The 21,795-nt window shown below is 45.7% G+C and overlaps 1 protein-coding gene across 1 annotated transcript in view; it reads right to left on the bottom strand.

Annotated features, from left to right (window-relative positions):
- Positions 1-21,795, bottom strand: part of DOK2 (docking protein 2) — a 254,085-nt gene that overhangs the window by 75,963 nt on the left and 156,327 nt on the right. The window contains exons 2-3 of the mRNA XM_069617720.1: positions 8,444-8,728; positions 2,494-2,611 (exon numbers count right to left, since the gene is read on the bottom strand). Of these exons, the coding sequence (XP_069473821.1) occupies positions 2,494-2,611; positions 8,444-8,728 (403 nt within the window). The remainder of the gene's footprint in view (positions 1-2,493; positions 2,612-8,443; positions 8,729-21,795) is intronic.

A 21,795-nucleotide genomic window follows, 5' to 3' on the forward strand; every position in this document is an offset into this window, starting at 1 on the left:
CATATCATTTCCCCAGAATTGTAGCAGTGTGATGCAAGATTGTCACTGTATCAGATAGTCTCCCTCTTTCTCTCTTCCTTCCACTCTCTTGCACTCCTCTCCCTGGTAACACGGTTCCCTGCTCTACCTTCTGTTCTCTTTCTGCTGCCTCCTTTTCTATCCCTAACTCTGATCCTCTTACGTCCTCTCCCTGTCTATCTCCCCGCACCTTACTTTCACCTCTCCCCTCTCTCCCTCTTCTGTCCCTCTGGCCTCCTCACAAGCCTCCTATCTTTCTCTCATGCTCGGTTTCTCCATCAACTACTCCCTCCTGTCTCCGACCTCCAACTTCCCCAACTCCAGCTCCACTCTCGCTCTCACCTTCACCAACTACTCACTCCTGTCTCCAAACTCCCCTACTCTGGCTACATACTCCCTTTCTCTCACTGCCATCTCTCACTCACTGTCCCTTCCCCTACACCCCTCACTTCTAACACCTATTCCCTTACACACCCTCCTCCAACTCTTACTCCTGCACACACTCTCACAGTTTCTGTTAGGCACCACTCTCCCCACATGCAATACCTTACCTGCACATGCATCCAACACCTTCACAGACTCCTCAGCACTCCACTCCACCTTCTACCCTCCCACTGGTCTCTCGGTCCGCCTCCAAACCTCTTGATCTCACAGAAACAGATTTACTTTACTTTACTTTATTCAATTTATAATGTGCAGCCATGAACCCTGGGGCGTGAGGGCGCGAGACATGACAGACAAAACATAAAACAAAAAGGAGGAACGATGGAGCAAAGAGAGGAAGGAGATCAGTGCATTAGGATGTAGAAGTACCCGGTCAGCGTAAGTGAGTATAAGAATAATCAATTAGTAGAAGAGATGGGTCTTGAGGGTCTTCTTAAAGGAGGTGACCGAGGATTGCTGACGAAGCGTGGATGGAAGCAAGTTCCAGATTTTAGGAGATGCAATATAAAAAGCCCCATTCTCCACTTTCTTAAGTTTGCAGCATGGTAGAGATAGCAAATTCTGGTTGCTGGACCTAAGGACCCTGAAGTTAGATTTGTCTAGGATTTGATCCAGCAGGTTTTTGGGCATTATGCCATGCCTGCATTTAAAGACAATTGTGAGAATTCTAAATCGAACGCGGGCTGCGATCGGCAGCCAGTGTAAGGAGCGTAGGGCAACTGAGACGTGTTCATGCTGAGCCAGGCCCGAGATGATCCGAACCGCTCCGTTCTGGACTACTTCAAGTCTGTTAAGGTCGGTTTTTCCCAATCCAGCCAGGAGGCTGCCACAGTAATCGATCTTCACCCCAACTATGGCTCTTGCGATGGACTCAGCATTTGCCTGGGAGATGAAAGGTCTTAAATGGGTCAGGAGTTTTACATAGTAAGTGGAGGCGGAGATGACACTACTAACGTGGGCTCTCATGTTGAGGGATTGATCCAGAACGACACCTAATGTTTTTAATTTAGGTTGGGGAGAAATGTCAACTAGGCCTAGCCTAAATGATTAAAACATTTCCCTCTATTGTGCCTCTGCAGCCATTTTATACCCATGATGTCCTGTTTCCAACGCTCCTCCCTCTTTCCATTGGCTCTGTGGCTAACCTGACTCTAAGGGACAATCTAATACAAGGTTGTCAAACTCCAGGCCTCGAGGGTCAGATCCATGTCGGATTTTCATGATACCCCTCATTAATATTCATGAGATAAATTAGCATACAATGATTCTAAATGTATGGACATTTTTCCTCATGAATAGTAATGAGGGATATCATGAAAACCAGTCAGGTTTCCGGCCCTCGAGGCCTGGAGTTGGACAACCCTGATCTAATACAATACGCATCCCAAGGGTCGGGTCAACACAGGGCAACATTTCATAAATCCCTCTTATCCCCACCCCCTCTTCGTGCATGGGTCGGCAGTTAGCCTCCGTAGTTCTTTCAGTTCGGTGTTTAATCTTCATTCTCTTCTATCTCTGCAGCAGTAAGTGACTGTCAATGGAGTCACGTGGGCTTTCGCATTGCTTGTTCTGTTCTCTCACCGCTGCAGTCCTACAACAAGAGTGGATTCTGGCCTGAAATGGGCTTGCGGGGTGACAGATAGTGGTCACAACTTCATAATTCAAGGCACATGCAGGTGGTTTAGGGGATGGGTTCCTCCCAACTTCCTCCCCCTTAGTAGGTGCCATGCCCCCACAGTGTTCCAGCCCATGGGTAAATCTGAAGATATTACGCATGGCCTGTGCACCTGATCTCACAGGATGGTGGCTCAAGAAGAGTTGTCTGATGTCACACACACCTGCAATTTGACTGGCTCATCCAGTCCAAGCAGCCTAAAAGGGTCAGACTCTACCTCTTGCAGCTACAAAGTCAGGGGCTTCACAGGGATATACTCTGAAGTTATGTACCGTTAGGACCGGATGCTCACCCACTTCTCCATCACTCTGGAAACTCTCCCTCCCCTTCACCCGGCTCCCAATGTGCAGACGTACCTGTCCCAGACATGCTGTACAGAGCATTATCCTCCATAGTGACACACATTGATGGAAGATGAGCATTTGACGTCCTCTGCTGAGTGTCCTTCCCAGTCACAGGTGGTTCTTTCCCCATCTACAAACAGAGGTGACAAAGGTGAGCACAAAACACACACATATGTCTATCAATGTACCACAATGGTAATGTCCTGCACTGAGCAATTTGTAATAGAACATTCCAATGGCAATGCCCTGTACTTGATGGGACGCTCTCTAGTACACAATAGTGATATTGTGAAGATGGTGTACTCTAGTACATTATTTCAATGGCAATGTCCACCACTGAGAACAGCCCAATGCTGGTTCCAATGGAAGTGTCCTGGACTGGATACACTAGTATAATATTCCAGTGCTAATGCTCTGCATTGGCCAACCACAGAACAGCATTTATCTGAAAATACTCCCTGACCCCATTTTCAACATCCCTCAACCAACCCCACCTCCCACCCTACTTACCTTGTGTTCCCTTGTCCCACGCTGGCACCAGGAACATTCAGTGTTACCAGCGCATCTCTGTTGTGGCAATGGCGGCCATGGAAACGGAAACTGGACTTTGTGTATTTTCCTTCTCCCTAATCCATAGCGGCCATCTTTGTTTGTCGTATGTTTAAAGTTGAGAAACGGCAACCGTGTAGTTTCTCAACTTTGAAAAAACAACGATTAGCATCCTGGTAAACATGCCGGGACGCTATTATACCCTTTCGGGTGGGGGATTTTACCGGGGCAGGTCTAACGTTAAAACCCTTGCTTTGCTCTAATTAGCCTGGGCATTCTCTGGCCTGGTAAAGCCCCCACCCCCGTCAGTTTTATTGCTTAGTTAAAATTGCTTTTCCAGATAACACTGGAGGAAGTACACATTGTCCCATCACAGGGAGGATGGCAGTGTGAAAGGTGCTGGAAACATGACATTGGGACAATAGGCATGACATGAGCAACTTCATTCTTTACAGGTTTGCACAGGTGTGCAATGCAGTGGTGAAGGTGGTTGTGAGATCACGGCTGGTCACGGTTCAGGGAGCTTGCATATTTTCACACTATTAGTGGTCTGCGTTTGGTGCATTACAGTCTGTTTTGTTCTGTGGTACAGGTGTGGATATAGCAGCTTTTCAGCACAGGTCTTTGGAACTGATACTAATTTGGGATGTTATAGTGGAGGGGGGAGGTAGTAACTGACTTGATTTGCTGTGCTATTTGTCCAGACCACGTGGCTCTCTTTTGCTGTCTGTTTCCGCCGGATGTTGTCTAAGGACACAGCACTACTGGGAATAAAGTTTCATTAAGGTTACAGGCCTTGTTACAGGTTTTGGGAACCCGATGCAGGAATATCTAATGTGAATGAGAGGTTTGGAGAATTTGCAATGACACCATATGTTCCCTTTAGTTTGTTAGGTTTGCACTGCATCAAGTCAAACATCAAGTCTCAGAGATTCTATCTAGTCTCAGGTTCTGCCATTATTCCCTAGAAAATGTGGCAAGGGCAGATGTACTACTCATTAAGGCAACCTCTTGCCTGATTTCTCATTGTTAAACCACAAGAGTTTGGGATCCAGTAAGCCACGGTTGAAATCATGAGATTGACTAGGTTAGTTCTGATCAAAGGTCAGTTTCGAGATGTTCATCACCCAAGCAGTGTTGAAGAACCACAGCTCATGCCTGCCATACCATCTTCCTGGACCTCACCTTCCTGCCGCTATCTGGGGACATTCCAGCTAGCACCCAACATCACCCGTGGCAAGTCAAGGAACCAGATTGGTCCTGCTGCCCCATGTGATTTTCCTCTGCGCTGCTATATAAACAACAGGGCCCAAGCATATTCACCCGGGTGGCCAGTGAAGGGCAAATAACTCAGGGTGCCACCTGTTTGCCTGTTAATCAGCTTGCATCTCCTCCACTTTACACACAGACTACCCAGAAAACAGTATAGTGGTCCTGGCCACAGTCTGCGGATACAGTCAATGTGAATACCACAATAGTTGTATATTTAGGCATTGTGGTTTCATGATGCTTACTGCTCCCTGTGCATAACCCTTCCTGGTCTTCTCCCACAATCCCAGCTCCCCTCCTACCAGCCGCACCCCATAAAGTATTTACCTTTCCTACAATGTGAGAACCACTTCACTGACCTAGTCTTCAATGTCCACTCACTGTCAATCTCTTTCTGTTCACTTCATTCCATCCTACATTTAATTCCCTGACTCAGGATCTATAATGCGGAGCTGATGTGATTGTCCCCTGACCCTCACCCTCTTGCGGTCCTATCAGTTCCTTCCTTTATCTCCGACACAGTCAAGATGTGGAATTCTAACTTCATGGCTAGCTGTCCACGTCCCTGGCATCCTCTCACCTTGTCCTTTGAAGTGATACATTTACAATAGGGCCTGTCACTTTCAGACTTTCTTCAAAATCCAAGATAGCAGCTTCTAACCTGTATCCTGAACAAAATGCTATCCAATCCAAGAACAGGCAGCTGCGCCCTTCAGCAAATTATGCTGATACATATACTTGTCTCGGAAGCCCCCCACTATATAAGGGCTGTGCACCATAGATCACATTTTCCCAAGGCCACATCGCTCTATACTGCACCATGCATATTGCAGGGACATATCCCTGAAGCGTGAAAGGCCTTCTTCTGAAGGTCTGATCAATGTATCTTATACTGAGAACGATAAGGCTGCATCGTGGAAGATTGGGTCGGATCCCTGTATCCTGAAACAAGTGCTACTTAAGGGAATGTTGGTGAATATTAAGATCCCAAGAACTATCTAAAGACAAAAAGGTGGATCTTGGACCAAGGTCTGCCCAAGGCCAAATTCCTATATCCTGATTAGAGTGCATATTTTCGATACAAAAGATTTCAGTTCTGCTCTAAGAAGATTCTCATTTCGTCTTCTGACCAAGCGAGGAGGGAACTCCGCCTTATTCCTTTTCCGGTCTTGGCTCTTTATTGTGTTTCTAAATCCCGTCTAAAATATGGCTCTAGTGCATCACCTGGTCTTTTTTCCTGTTTGGTATCCTGAGTTCAGCTGCTTTTGCTCTGTCCCATTTCTACTATTTCAGAGTGTGGTTCTTTTCTCACTCACTTGCCCGCTGCCTTCAGCTTCATACCGCTACGTGGTTCCTCTTTTAGAAACTGCACTCAGCACTCACCTACATTTTAAGGGACCACTTGTGCTTCTCTTGTTAGCAAGATTACTTGCTAACCTATACAGCAGTTTTATTCGTTTTTTTATCAATTCCACAATGCTTTTACTTCTTCAGCTTTTGGAGAAATGCTTGAGATCAGAAGGCATTTTCTACTTTTCTTGCCCTAATGTATGCAGTGTCTTGCGTTTCCTGTCTGTTAAATGGTCTCATCTGCATTGCCCGCCGCAGGCTGCATTCTAAATAGTCCTTCCCCCGAAGGGAATGAGGGAAACTGTCATAATGATAGAGAGGAATAATCGATCAATTGTGCATTTCCCACAAACCTTAATTCAGTGCTGATGTCGATTTTCACCCCCGTTAAGTCAGTCACTGGGGATTCTGAGATCACAGGCTATAACTGCAAATGCAAGCGTGCACTCCAAGCATTCTCACTACTGGCCACATTGGCTCCTTATTCGCTCTCCACTGGCCACTTCCTCCTACCTCCTGTGAAATTTTGTTGTTACCATTTTCCCAGGCCCAGGATTGTTACCGACCAGTACGTCCTGCCCTAGGTGATTATCGTCAAAGGATTACCATGGCAACCCTGTGGATTTGTCAAACAGGTGGAACAAGTCTATGATAATGGCATTGCTTTGGTGCTGCAGTATTCATTCGGTGCTGTTCTGTGCAGTGTTGCATTGATGTGTAGTATTTGTAAAACAATGCTGTGGGCAGTCCTGGTATGATAACACAGTGATGGTGAAGTTTATATAAAACTGTCCAAAAATAGCAAGGTTGTACAATGTTTACACAATGCTACATTATACCCAGGTCTCAAGTCGACGGTACACGCGGGTGGATGGAGTCCCCCCACTTTTTTCAGAGGGCACATTTATATGCTAATTTCTGGTGATGCTAGATTTAATCGATATGTTAATGAGTCCCCCACTTTTTTTTAGGACTTGCCCCCTAATTATACCTACGTGGGTGGATGGAGTCCCCCTTCTTTTTTCAGAGGGCACATTTATATGCTAATTTCTGGTGACGCTACATTCAATCGGCATGTTAATGAGTACCCCACTTTTTTTTAGGACTTAGCCCCTGATTATACCTATGGAAATGCTGTGGGTTTTCAAGATGAATTCAATAGAAAGATTAAACAGCACAGTAGTTTGCAATCAGACTCGCAGACCTGGCCCTTATATTCTTAGTTCCTATATGGCATGGGTGGGATGGATGAACTGGGTGGAACGGATGAACTGGGTGGAACGGATGAACTGAGTGGAATGGGTGAACAGGGTGGAACGGGTGAAGGATGTAGATGGAAAGGGTGAAGGATGTAGAATTAAATGGTGAAGTATGTGGATGGAACGGGTGAAGTATGTGGAGGGAACGGGTGAAGTATGTGGATGGAACTGGCGAAGTATGTGGATGGAACGGATGAAGTATATGGATGGAACGGGTAAAGTATATGGAAGGAACGGGTGAAATATGTGGAAGGAACGGGTGAAATATGTGGAAGGAACAAGTGAAGTATATGGATGGAACAGATGAACGAGTGTAGAGTGGGTGAAGTGGGTGGAACGGGTGAAGTGGTAGAACCGATGAAGTAGGTGGATGAACGGGTGATGTGTTTGGAACCAGTGAAGTGGGTGGAACCGGTGGAACGGGTGAAGTGGATGGAACGTGTGAAATGTGTGGAACCAGTGAAGTGGATGGAACATGTGAAGATAACGTATGTGGATGGATGATGCATGGAGAAAGGATAACGTGGGTAGAACAAATGAAAGGAGCACTGCATAAAATGTTTGGAGTGCATAAAATGGTTGGAGTGCATAAAACAGCTTGGAATACATGGAACAGATCGGAGTGCATGGAACGGATTGGAGTGCATGGAACGGAATGGAGTACATGGAATGGATTGAAGTGCATGGAACGGATTTGGAGTGCATGGAACGGATTGGAGTGCATGGAACGGATTGGAATGCGTGGAACGGATTGGAGTGCGTGGAACGGACTGGAGTGCATGGAACGAATTGGATTGCATAGAATGGCGTGACTTACATATAATGATTTGGAGTGCATGAACGTTTGAAAGAGCATTGAAACGAACGGTTTTGTGTGCTTGAAATGGTCGTAATGCGTAGAACAGTCGGAGTACATGGAACAGATGGAGTACATGGAACTATTGGAGTGGGCTCGATCGCAAGGACCTAAGGTAAACCACCATATCACATCTCCACGCTGAATCTCTTCTTTACACCACCACTCAACCAGAACACAGCGATACTATGACACCATTCGGTATAGCTGTTCTCATACCATTACTTTGCCTCATACTCCCCATCACCTTAACTAAACACTGCTGGTTACACACCCTCCAGCCCATGCGTTCTCCTCAGGCCTAACGCAGCCAGAGTCGGTCTGGATAACAACCTGCCAGAACGAACACATACTCTTGATCTCTCAACCACCACACCTACCGCTAAGAAGCAGCTATCACACGAATGCCACACCAGCTGCACACATATCCGGTGCTCACACGCACCTTTTGACTCCCTCTATTTCTCTCTACTGACTTGAACTTCGTTTTCCCGAGGGCATTCAACTTACCAGCGCCTTGAGACCATATCAATGGTGCATAAGGCGCTATATAAATGCAAAGTAACATAACATATATGTGCCATCCACTTTCAGGTAGTGCTCTCTTACCAAAACACTTCCCATTCCATCACTCTCCCCATCAACCATCCTGCATTCAAAGAGACTTCTGGTCACTCACCTGGAAGGCAAGCTCGCACAGCTGGCTGATCCATGCTTCCTGCTCTGCGTTGTCGGCAGCCAGCAGGTACATCCGTTCGGTGGTCTCCAGCAGAAAGGCGCTCGTTCCCCGTGGGCTGCCCTCTGCGTTCGCCTCAGATACGCGTATGCAGTCGCTCAGCTTGATCACCTTTTTGTTCTCCGATTTTTTTGTCTTCTCAGGAGGGTTGGCGCCCTCGACGAGCTCCAAGCGGGCGATAGCGCAGGCACTCTTCCCGTACAGGAGGGCCCAGACTCTCTTCCATTTCTGTTGGGAGAGGTGAAGAGCAAGGTGAGATGTGGGTACGGAAGTAGCCCAAAAAGGTCAGAGTATGCAGGGCATGGTGGCCCATCTGGAGACAACTAGTGACCCTCAAATACAGATCATGAAACGTTTAGGCTGGTCCAACTTGCAGTGGCCATGACTTCTCTTGGTCAAGCTGGATTTGTGGCAAGCTCAAGGTTAAGCCCAATGCAACTCCTTTCTTTTATTAGTTTCTTGCATTTGTTTGTAGCATCTAATTCCCGCTTTCCCATCCTCTTATCTTCCCCAGACTCATTTTATTTTCTCCAGTTGACTACGATCTGCATACCCCTGGCGGGGGCCTGCACTCCATTCTTTGGACAAGCCAAGGTGCTCTGAAACTACTATGCTGTTGATTTGGTGCACTATAAAAGCCTATTAGCGTAGTATAACACAGCATACGGAGTGCCGCTAATCTCCAGGTGCGCAACAGCACAGCTTGCTGGACTGCGGCCACCTGAGGATCTAAGCATCCCTCTCATCCAAGCCATGACTAATCCTTTAACTGAGTTTCAAAATCAATGTTTGTCCTTACTTATTTCAATTTGCGTAGTGCCTCTACAGATTCTGTAGAGGGAACGATCAGGAATCGCATTCATTCTGTTTATATCATCTCTCTGTTATTCTGGTGTAATTTGCACTTTAATTGTAAGCCTTTAATGTGACACCAAAGACGTGAAACACGCCATGCACGGGCAGTGTTAGGGCACTGTATTTGGTTGTCTGGTTTTTTCTTATCTTACCATACCTTAAGGATCACTATAGGATGAAGCAGAACTCACATTCATGCGGCAATGTATTATTTTAACTATTACATGTGTTCATATATGGAGCAGCATGCCAAATTCCTGCAGTTTCGAATCACTGTAATAAGAGGTGCGATTATATCCACATGTCTATGGTACTCGATTTACCAACCTTTGAAAGATTAAGGGCCTCATTACACGGAATGCGGTAAGGGTTTACCGGTGGTAAGGTGGTAAACCCATACCACCTTACTACGAGGTCCCTTTGCGGGATCCGACCTCAAAGGCTGGTTTTTCCAGCTGTTAAGGAACGGGTCCGCAAAGGGACCTTGGAGGCAACCGTAATTGCTGCCTTCCCCATTCCCATTGAGCCCTATTGGGGCTCAATGGGAATGGGGAAGTGCCATGGTGAATGGGGAATTACCGCCCCCACACACCTTGGAATGTGGCGGTAATTCCGCCATTCACCATGGCAGACTCGGTACAATACCGGCGGCAACCATGGCGCTAATAGGGGACCAGGCCAATCAGGCCAATAGTATACTATCTTCCTACGGTAGACTTTTCAAGGAACAGTGTCATGGGCCAGTTTTAAAAACCTCGCAGAAGCATTACTCGAAAGAAGTTATAGAAAATACACATTTTAAGGGTGTTCCCTAATTTAAGAGAGGGGGGCTTGCTAGTTTGTTGGCGGAGTGCCAGGTCCCATGCTGACCGTATATGAGGTCAGACTTTAGCCGGGCATTAGAGACCTAATATCAACGTCTCCTCCATTCACATTCCTTTTCCTGTGTTTTCTATACCCAATCACATGGGATATATTTTTTTACAAGCAAAGTTCACTGTTAAAATGTGTATATGGATGTTTAACAACGTATGTCATCTGTAAAAATGTTACACTGAATTGCCAATTGAACTATTTGTTTGTTTATTACAACGGTCACCTCGCACTGTTATGTATATATCAAAACTTAAACTACTTTGCAAAAAAAGAAAAAGCATCAGCTAAAACTAATAAATGCTGACACTTTCTTACAAATTCGAGATATGTGTTTTTCAGCAGCAAACATGTGTTTTCTTCAAATCATGGTTGCCCCAATCACATGGGCACCCATAAGGGTTTAAAAACCAGTGTGCACTTGATGTATTGTGTGCGCCCTTTTGTGACTCATAGAGGGTAGGGCAAACCCCCTTGTTATAGTAGACCCATGCTGCCCAACAGCAAGGCTGACAAAAGGCATGGGCAGCCTGCGCAGTAGCATAAACCTTGGCTCCTGGGGGCTTGCCTCCCTTGCTTGCCTCTATCGCCGACCAAGTCACCATGAGAATGATGGCACTCATGTAACACCTTGATGACAACCTGGCATTAGGGTCCTGCAAATACCTTTTCAACACATGTCTGTTTACATGTTATATGCACATAGAAAGCCCATATCCATCCTCTGAAGGCAGGTGCAATCTTAGCGTAGACATACTTTCATTGCTAGTCCATGCTAAGAATTTTTTTTATATCAAAAAGACATGTACAGCATATACACTTCACTGCAGACTAGGCATGCCTTAACTGAAATTTACCCATAGACAATACAAATTCACATTTTACCCAATTTCATTCTTTTCACATCCCCTTAGCTAAAAACTAAAACGTATGCCATCTTTTAACCAACCCAAGAATTATCTTGGATTGTGTTTGGACAACCTTAAATACAAGTTTCCATCGGTTGAGTTCTCTCATTGGCTATACACAGCATTGTTCATCTAATCTCTAAACTTAACCCAACATGTTTCGTTGCTATAGCCAAATCTAACCCTGATTCCCCCCACACGACTCTCAACACGAAGGCAGAGAAACAACAGGTGTGCCCCACTTTATTCCCATCACCACAATCATCGATGTATCGCAGGTGTGAGAAGAATTACTCACTCAGACAGCCGTTCAGACCATACCCGATCGATGATTTGGACAACATGAAAATGACATCGATTGAGCAGGTTGACTAACTCCAAAGCCAGAAATCAATGACGTCATCACTGGCATTACGACGTAGCCGCTTTATACATGAAGTACATATTCATCAATTCATGAATATTACATGAATAGTTGATTGCATATAGGCACAAAGAACATGCTTATGAGCCACGTAGGTAGAGGACGGACACACATACATATTTCTTTATGTCCATATTCTTCGACAAAGCTGAAACCGCAAGACGCAAATAGTTATTTTATTTAGCTTGCACATGCTTGACTGCCACTAAAATAGAGAAGCCATAAGGAATGATATGGAAGCTATAGGTCTCTGAAATGAATGGCAAAAGAGAGATAGGCTTTGAGTACATGGAAAAGCTGACATGATCACTGCAGCCAGAGGCAAGCAGAAACAAGGCACCCAGCCAAGGACAAGTGGAGTGGGAACATTCCGGTTACCAAGACAATGAGCCACCTGCAGAAAATCAGGGTTAAATCCTCATAATTACAAGCAGGGCAGTTTCATTTTGTGGTCTCCACACACATCACCCAGCCGAACAGGACAATGCCGGTTCAACCAAGGTAGACGAAGAGGACTGTCTCATCGAACCAGACGGGAAAAAGATACAAGTGTTGCCTGCAAACTGCTAGCTGAATGCACTCTCCCAGGCTTAGGTGATCAGAGATGCCAACATTAGGGAACACCTTGCACCTCCATGTTCATTCCCATTGCCTTGAATTTGTACACTCAGCTTGGTAACCGTCCAGGGATGGTAGGACACATTCTGCCCAATCCAGATTCACCTTTCATGTGGAGATATAATTTGTTGCAAGGGCCAATGGTCTCTCTGCGACCCTGCAACATTGTAGATTGATGCTAGTAGAGGTGGTCCTAGGAGGAGCCAATAGATATGGCTATCCAATTGTAGTACTAATCCGTATATCTTCTGTATGTATCCTACCCAAACTAACCAATGTAAATGTGTGATAGGTTTCTGGTATGGAACCTGGATTTGTGATGTCACATCAGGATAAAACCGGGTGACGCATGTTTAGAAGACGAGAGCACCAGAGGATACTTGTTTTTCTGGTGGGATCCCTGTCACTTTGTTTGCTAATAAGAGACAGTAACTTTGCCCGTGGCTGAGTCTTCTGTTCTTGTGGTGGGGAGTATTTGATGGGCCCAAGTATGCTCTGCTGATAATTGGGGTGACTGCTAGAGGGCCCCGGCCACACCTATCCAAAGTGGTAACAAATTACGATTGCTAGGATTTTTCAGCAACAAACCGCCTCGCCCGCCACATGCCCGAGGGGCTGTGTGACGACCCGCGGTATCCGATACCAAAAATCATGAATGTAAGAAGAAGTTGACAGGAGCCACCTTTGGAGGAAAATTCCTGCCTGCATCCTGTGGGACGCCTATCAGACCGGACAGCAGAGTGGCAGGTTGTGGGAGAGTGGGTGCCTGAGAGACCTCTGTGGATCACGGAGGGTAAGTATAGACTCAGCTATATGGCAAATGTCGGGAGGGAGTGTCCATTTGATGTTGTTGTGAAAGTTCTTGTTTGCTGTAAGGGTACCTGTTTGATAGGCGGTCAGTTTGGGCGGTCAGCTTGGACAGTCAGCTAAACTTACGGATGAAAAAGAAAAAACTTTGAAAAAAATAACAATTTTCCCTCTGAGATAGGCAATTTAGCTTGGTTCATGGATGATTATTTAATGGTTTACCTGGGTATAGTGGTTAGCGGAAAAAACTACCTTATATCGCGGAAGGTGGTTTCCAGATTTACCTTGCATAGGGCCTTTCTATAAGATGGCAATATAGAAAAGGCACCACAAGATTTATTGGATTACCCTGTTAGGAGACAGGAAGGCGGCCATATATGTTATGTTGTGTTTGTCATTGTGTTTGAGGCAGGTCATAAGCGAACACATCGATTGAAAGATTGAGTATTGAAACATGCTGCCTCTACGGTAGTCGTCACGTCACCTGTGTAGTTGTTCAATAGGTCTTGAAGTGTACAGAACGCGATCGAACTTGGTGGATAATTTGCTGATTGCGATTGAAAATCAGTGCTGTGCCGTTTGGGTGGAGCTTGAGAAGCTTACAAATGCAGTTGTGATTTCAGCCTTCAAGCCGGGAAAGCCACAAGAGTGGTGGTGCATGAAGCACGCCTGTGTTTTTGGTGGTGAGCCGGAGAGGCTAAAGAAAAGATTTGTTATATTGTATTGATTCAAATTGGATGTGTCTAAACCTGGATTTGTGGTCAAGTAAATATTGATCTAGTGTTACATAAGGTGACGAAAGATGAGGTATACACCTCTTCAGCATTTGTGTAAATCCCTCCCATGGGGAGGGATCAAGACAAAATATGCAAGTATAGCTTGGGATGAACTTGCGACACAGAGTGCAAATTGGCAAAGCCATGACTCAAAGACTGAGGTTTTTCCAAATGTGTGCAGCAACAAATGACCACTTATTTGCAGGCAGCTTAAAAGGGGAATAAACTGAGCAAACAATTAGCCATATTAGAGTTATAGAAAATGTTTCAGGACGAGGAAGGGCACTCGGTTCAGTGGCATTGGATGCTGAGCCAACGGGACACAGGGGACGAACAGCCCTTGGCTCCCCCTCCCCCTCCTTAAACAGCGGATGTAGACACAGCAACAGAAAGCAAGGGATTTTATCCCATTAAGGAATGAAAAGCAGTGGCAGGATACACCAATCCCACTTTTGCACCTCCAGCGTATAGTGGCGAAAGTGCCCCTAATGATGTAAAGCAAACGAGTAGAACAGCACGAGACAGTAGCAGCGGATGTAGGGAGCACAGCGAGATGCAAGCAAAGCTAAACGAGAATGACTTGGGGAAAGCAAGGCTTAGTGAAAGCCAAGAATTGGTAGTATCAAATGAATGGATTGGTGGACAGATATTGCTCAAACTGGACGGGGCAACAGTAAGACAGGGCACGCAGGGAATGAATTACTGAGTAGCAAAGACACAGAGGAAGAAGCTAAAGATTGGGCTGAGATAATGGAGGAAATGCATGGAAGTGAAATGGAAGAGAAGCAGGAAAGTGAAAGATTGTGAAAAGAAAAGGAGCGAACAGAAGCACGAGAGAGAGAGGGAGAGAAGAAAACAGAGAGAGCTAGAAGACATAGCAAGGAGGAAAGCAGAAAAGAGCGGGAAAAGCAATTGCAAATAAAGAAGGATAAAAGAAGGTTAGAAGTCAAGCGGCTTGTTAAAGAATGCTGAAGCAGGGAGAGAGGGGAGCGCAGTAGCGAATGAGACAGAGACAAGAGCAGAGAAAGACGCTCTTTGAAATCAGTAGAGATTAAGATGGACGTGCCACGTTTAGATGATGAGGATGGGGAAGGTATACGAAGGATGATAGGGGAACTCTATAGGCGCAGGAGGAGCAGCACTGTTGACGCATTGGGCAGACAGGAGTGCTGAACCGGAGCGCGAATTTACAGACCGAACAAAGGGAAAACAGCGGGAACACACTATATTAAGGAGACTTTGCTTCAATGAAGACAGAGAAGGGACAGTAGTATTGAGACCATGGGTTCAGACGTGGATTCAAAGTGGAGCAAACACGAGGAAGAGAGAAGACACTCTCGATGCTCCAGGGAAGCAGGCCCAGACATAGAAACAATATGTGGAGGTGAAGAAAACATGGGTAGAGGAGAGGAGGACATTGAAGGGCAACTACCACATCCCGAGAGGGTGGGCCGCGGTATGCGCAGAGGTTCAGGGCCCAGCCAGGATGGAAAAGGACAGAGATTGCAAGGGCGTTCACCGCTACTAAAGACATGGGAAGACCGGATGGGGGGACGACACTGACACATTTCCCATTACTGTAAAATGGCGGGGGCGACCTCAGTATATCCCCTGGCAGCAGATGGACAAAGACAATTTAAGATGTAAGCTGACTTCGTTAACTGCAGGGGCTCGCAAGTGGATTTATGATATTGAAAGACTGACAGTAGGACTGAAAGTAGCGGTAGAGGACACAAAGAACTTACTCTCTGCCATTCTTTGGGAGGTAGCTGACGATGTATGGAAAAGAGAAGGATATCCTGGAGTAACTGCACAGAACATGGTACATGATGACACTTCGGACATAAGCACGATTATGGCAAGCAAAATACTTAACGACGAAGACCCACTTCAATATATTTAAGAAGGTCAAGAGAAATGGAGCCTTGAAACACGAGAACAGTGGGACAAAACAGTGGGGTTATTTTACCACAGATTATGTCGGGGTTACCCGAGCAAGTACAAAAACAGCTTAAGAAGCCAGTGGTCAGAAATGTAGCTAACCATACTGCACTATTGCAGGCTAATGCAAAGGAATGCGAGAAAGAAGCATGAGTAGACAAAGAGAAATTAGTGCAGAAGAAATTATCTAAGTATACAATGGAAGGGGCAATGTTGACCAGTGGCGTGGGCGTAGTTGCTCAGCATGCGCAGAATCGACCACAGATAACAGGGGGAGGTTTTGCAGGACATGAATAAGTGGCCAAGGGGACGAGGAGGGATACCTTGAGGAAGCGGGTTCAGACACCCAATGCAGCAGTCCACAGGAACGTTTCAAGTTGAACAGCAAAGACCAAGGCGGGTCCCTGCACAATGTTGGGTGTGAAGACAAATTGGCCACATATCAGGAGTATGCAGATACAGGGGCGGGATGCCTCAGAACGGGGGAATGCAGCAATAGCCCACATACCAGACAGAGCAGACTGACTATTAAGTTCCAGATCACAGACAAGCATAGATGTACGCACTACAACAGATGCATCCCCAAGACATTTAAATGCAGCAATATCAGCCCATGACACATACATTACCGATGCAGGCACACATGCAACAATCCCAACCAGCACAGCAGGCACCAGTCCAACAGAACACCATAAACACAACACATGCGGGCTCCACGATGTCGGCAACCCTTGCGAAAGCTTGGAGGGGCGACTGTTGTAGGGGGTAATCCATTTACAGGGATGGGAATGTCATTATATCCACAAAAGGACAACCCACAGAGTGACCTGCTGTGTTCAATCCTATCTGTTACACCCTATCCAGCTGAGGAACCACGTATAGGGGTGACTATAGGTAGCAAGACATTTTCCTTTCTTGTGGATATGGGGGCAACTAGGTCCTGTATAAGGGAGGGGAGATACCCAATGTCAGGCATTGCGATGAATGCGCAGGGATTCTCTGGGGCCACGTGTTTGGTTCCTTAAATGACCACTCTCTGTAGGAGAACATGACTTAGCCATGCCACTGTTATAATCCCGACAGACACCAGTGAATATAATGTGTAGAGACATGATGAGCCGACTCAACATGACCATTTAATTCACAGACTAGGGGATAGTGTGCTCAATGGCAGGGATTCATTACATGAATGTAAGGGAATCTATCCCAGTTTACTGTGGCCCAATGGTACAGAGGGGGGTTCCAGTAGACACTGAACTGTTTTCATATAGGGTAGACTATTAGGCATACCCAATGAATTTCTATTCAGACCAGAGGTACCCTTAGATGAGAAAAAAGGAAAAGTGATCCCAATAGGCAGTTATAGTGAGAGATGAGAGAATAGTACTGCATGGGACTGATGATACAGGACAATCATGGAGAACTGTAATCGCAGTGGGGGAAAGATACTGTTTGACTGACATGACAAATGAGGAGCTATTCCAAGATGATCAATCGGATAGCAAGGTGGTGTTTGACATAACCATTACACATTGGGTGGAAATACATTACAGGAAAGTGCTGCAGAGAATTGCTGTGTTGCGAAAATACTGCCACCACCATTTCTCGAGGAAGACTTAGGGCGGGTACCCAGTGTCTTATGAACCAATAGTCCCTATGACGTGCATCTGTTAAAAGGGATAGGAGCGGTCTAGATAAAGCTTAAACCAGTGGATATTTTACCAAGGGCAAGACAGTATCCTCTATCAAGGGAAGCAGACAAGGGTATTTATGAGACGATCGCTGCATTAGTGAAGCAAGGCATTGTGGTACCTTCAGAATTGCTGTGTAACACTGCAGCGTATCCAGTGAAAAAGACGCCAGGGGGATCATGGCGTTTCATTCAAGATTTGCACCCTTTGAACCCAATTACTGAAGCAGAATTCCTGTTAGTTCTGAATCCAGCAGCAATTTTGTGCAGCATCCCAAAGGAGGCTATGCACTTCATGGTAATAGACTTGAAGAATGCCCTCTTTTCTATACCACTTCACGAAGAGTCACGGGACTTAACCTCCTTCCTATATAGAGACTAGAAGTGGAAACATACAAGACTCCCACAAGGGTACTGTGAGTCAACTTCCATCTTTAATAGGGTCCTTCAGATGGATCTAGGCAACATACAGATAGCGAGCACAGTCATACAATATGTGGACGAAATGTTAATCTGTAGCAAGTCAGAGGAACAGTGTCGAAATGACACGGCTTCCTTGCTGACAGAATTGGCAGAAAAGGGTGATGAGGTGGACAAGGCAAAATTACAATATTGCCAAATGGAAGTGCTATACATAGGGCAGATGATAACACAAGAAGGGGGAAATGTGACTCTAGAAAGGGCTGAGGCGATACGCAGAACACCAATGCCAAAGACAGGGAGAGAAATGCAGCAGTTTGTGGGACCTTGCAATTATTGCAGAGCCTGGGTGTTTGACAATAGCACATACATTAGACCCTTGTTGAGTGGGTTTAGGGAGGCACAGAGAGGGAATGCTAAATTGATATGGACACACGAAATGACTGAAGTCTTCGAAGAGCTGAAGAAAGTACTATTCGCAGCTCCAGTACTAGGGATCCCAGACTACCAATTGTTCTTGCACTCCAATGGAATAGTGATGACTGCGGTACTCACACATTAAACTACCTTAGAGCACAAACCATTAGCTTATTATAGTAGACTTTTAGACTTACTGATGAGCGGACATTACCCTTGTGAGCAAGTTCTGGCTGCTGCCGCATTGTTGGTAGAGAAGTTAGCGAGTATCACCATGGGGTCCAGCACCACACTTTATGTGGAGCACGCCCTCTTTGCAATTCTCGAAAGACCTAAGAGTACGTTGAGCACACAGAGAGCTTCTGGCTACAATGTGATTATATCGAACCCTCCAATAAAGGTAGTGAGGTGCAGGACTGTCAATAGAGTGACATTTTTAACTGAGCCAGTAGAAGACGGAGACTATGTACACGACTGTACTACATATATGGAACAGTATGTGAGACAGGCATGGTTTAAAGAGAGACTATCTGTTTGTTGGTGGAGAGATTTTTAAGTGCTCTGTGTTCTTCTGAGGACAAGTTGGACCTTAGTTTTTCATTGGTATCTTGAAGTTTAGACATTTCCTTCTTAATGTATTTTTCGAAAGTTATGATGGAGGTGGGGACCTCATTTTCTCTTGGGTTAAAACTTGAGGGTACCTTTAGGCCCGAGTCCTCCTCTTGTTCTGTTGGTTCTTTGTCCTTGAAGAATGCTTTGTGGCGTATTGTTCTAAAGAAGGTAGCTAATTCTTGGTCCAATCAGAACCAGTTGGTCATGTCGGAGGGTACAAAGGAGAGTCCTTTTGTTAGGACCGTAATTAAGGCTAACAATTGGGATGTCTTCCCTCCCCCTCCCCCACACTTTAGCCACTTAGGCGGGCAACAGTATTCTGGATTAGCCCGGCAATGTACCCTCTGTGCCTTCTGGGCACACCGCTCCTTTTTCGTTACAACCACTGAGGTTGCCTTAGCGACATCATAACAAACATACCAAGTTCCAATACGCATGCGCCCATCTAGGGACACTTCTCCTTGTTGCATTTGCAGTTCGACCTTATGACACAGTACACAAGCCGTCTGCTGCCCAGTGAGCTGTACACGCACAGACCGTGGCTCAGTGCGTTACGCAAGCCCACATCTCCATACCTAAGGTAAGCTTGACACCCCCAACCAGGGGGCCCCGACCACTGTGCCAGACCCAGCCTATGTCGCCTTTCACTAACAAACCGCCACCTGGACAGCCTGCTCCAGTGCACACACGCGGTTTGCGCCTTCTCTCACACATCCTGATTTAATCTCCATACAGGGCTACGGAGACCTGAATTACTGCCTGCCATCATGCTTCCAGGCCTGCAAACCCACGGCACACACCGTAGTGCCTACATTACAGTGACTTGTTTAAAACTACCATTATTTAGGTATGGCACCTTCTTTTCTCCCATATGACGTTGTCTACTAGGGCACCTACCTTACTGCACTGCTCTTTTTGCACGTGCAATGCTACGCTTTTCCCCTCGTGATAATTCTCTTTCTGTACAGGAACTTGCCTCCTGCTACCAGCCACCCCTGTCCAGACCAGCCCTTCCACTGGCTCGATAAACGGTAGCTCAGGTACTTTTCAGAAATCTTGGCCAGCCAATGTTTACTTCATAGGACTTGCCCGTCCCGCTGACGGCAACCCTGATTTTACCCTTATCTCTCCAGTTCTTCTAGAACTCGATTTGCCAAGTGAGCTATTAGGAGCTCCCCCCCAGCAACAGGGGGTCCGACTCCTCCGCCTCTCCCCTACAGGAAGAAGCGCCACACTCCATTTTGTCCAGGTCAGTAACTAGTTCGCACATGCCACTGGACAGCGTATGCACACTGTCCAGCCACACGGTCTTAATTTAATTTTAACACATGCTAGTATCGGAGCCAATAGGCCCTTTCCAAGGTGAATTCTCTCTTCCCCGTTCTGTTCCCCATTGTAGGGAGACCCGGTCGAGGCCATGAAGAAGGCTTCCTTGCCGAAACGTCACGGGACCACTCCATGTTGAGGGCTAACTACCCCCCATCCCACATCATCACTTGATCTACATCCAGATGTAGACCAACGACTAGGTCCTTCCCCCATCAGTCAACATCAAACATTTACTGCCAAGAAGAATGTTCTATTGAATTTGACTATTTTTGTACTTTCTATTGGTTGCCCTCTGTAAAAATCTAATTTCTTCCTTTATGTGCTGTACATTGAGGTGAACCATTATTGTTTACACAGCCCTGTAATTACTCTGCACGTGTTTGTACACATCTTTATTTGAAAGTTTACCCATGTATTTGTTGATTATATTTATGTTCTTTTTCTACATTGTTTGAATACAAGTGAAATACAGAAGCTGTTACGTAAACATAATGCGGAACTGAGTCTGCATCTTTCAACACCGGCTAAATAAAAAGCTAAAGTGTATCTTACAAGAGTTTTTTGCTCACCCTTTCTATATGAGAGTTAGCTAATACATACAGCTCTGCATATACTAAGCATGCAAATGGTTAGATCTTTACAGAAAATGTATATGTAAAGTTACAAAATATATGTGGCAGGATGCCACATATGCAACCCAAACAGTAGTGCGGTCGTGGCAAAATAAAAGAAAGTCCAACCAAGTTTCTAAAAAATAGGAACTTCATCAAAACTAACAATGCGCATCAATAGTTAAAAACAGTAAAGACCCATCCCCTAAAAGGAAGCACAGAACATGCACACTTTGAGATTCAATAGAGGCGGGCAGGACAAGAAAAGACAAAAGAAGAGATGAGCCAGACTTGAGATGGAAGTCTGTCTTGGCCCTGGGAGGTGAACCAAGAGATGAGCCATTGGAGACAAAGCGTGACAATTAGAAACCCTATTATTTTGTAAATTATGGAAGTGACATAAAAATAGAATTTTGTATTACCGCCAGCATAACATACCATCAAAAAGGTTATGTGTTCTTCAATTGCAAGCAAAACTTGTCTAGCAGGTCTCCCAAGCCTGTTTATCTCACATGATTTCCACTTCCATGGAAAAAGCATTCAAGCCTATCGGAACGCTGCCTTCATGGTCTCGGGAGGATAGCTCAAGGGCAACATGCTTGCCTTGGAAGCAAGACGACACAGAGCACCACAGGTTCGATCCCCGGGTCCCCGCTAAGAAACCTCTGGGTATTAAGCGTGAATAACCTATCATATCATATCATATCATGAACTGTGCCCACTGCATGCAACGTGGTGGTACATGCAGTCACCTGCAAAATCAGCAAAAATTACATTTATCCTGAAAAGACACTTCCTAGGCAGTACTCCAATGCCAGACAGCTAATAGACACCCGGCCATGCCATAAATGGGTCATCTCAACAAGATAACAATAATATAACATTCAAATGCTTGTGGCTTTATAATTGTGTAACCTCAGTAGCCAAAGTCTAATAACCAGGCAGGGCTTATATTGAAATATTAATGTTCCACCAAGCTGCTGGGGAACAGTGCAGACGATTAAAAAGCCACCT

This window comes from Ambystoma mexicanum, chromosome 10 (genome assembly GCF_040938575.1).
Source record: "Ambystoma mexicanum isolate Mex_15411 chromosome 10, UKY_AmexF1_1, whole genome shotgun sequence".
NCBI lineage: Eukaryota > Metazoa > Chordata > Amphibia > Caudata > Ambystomatidae > Ambystoma > Ambystoma mexicanum.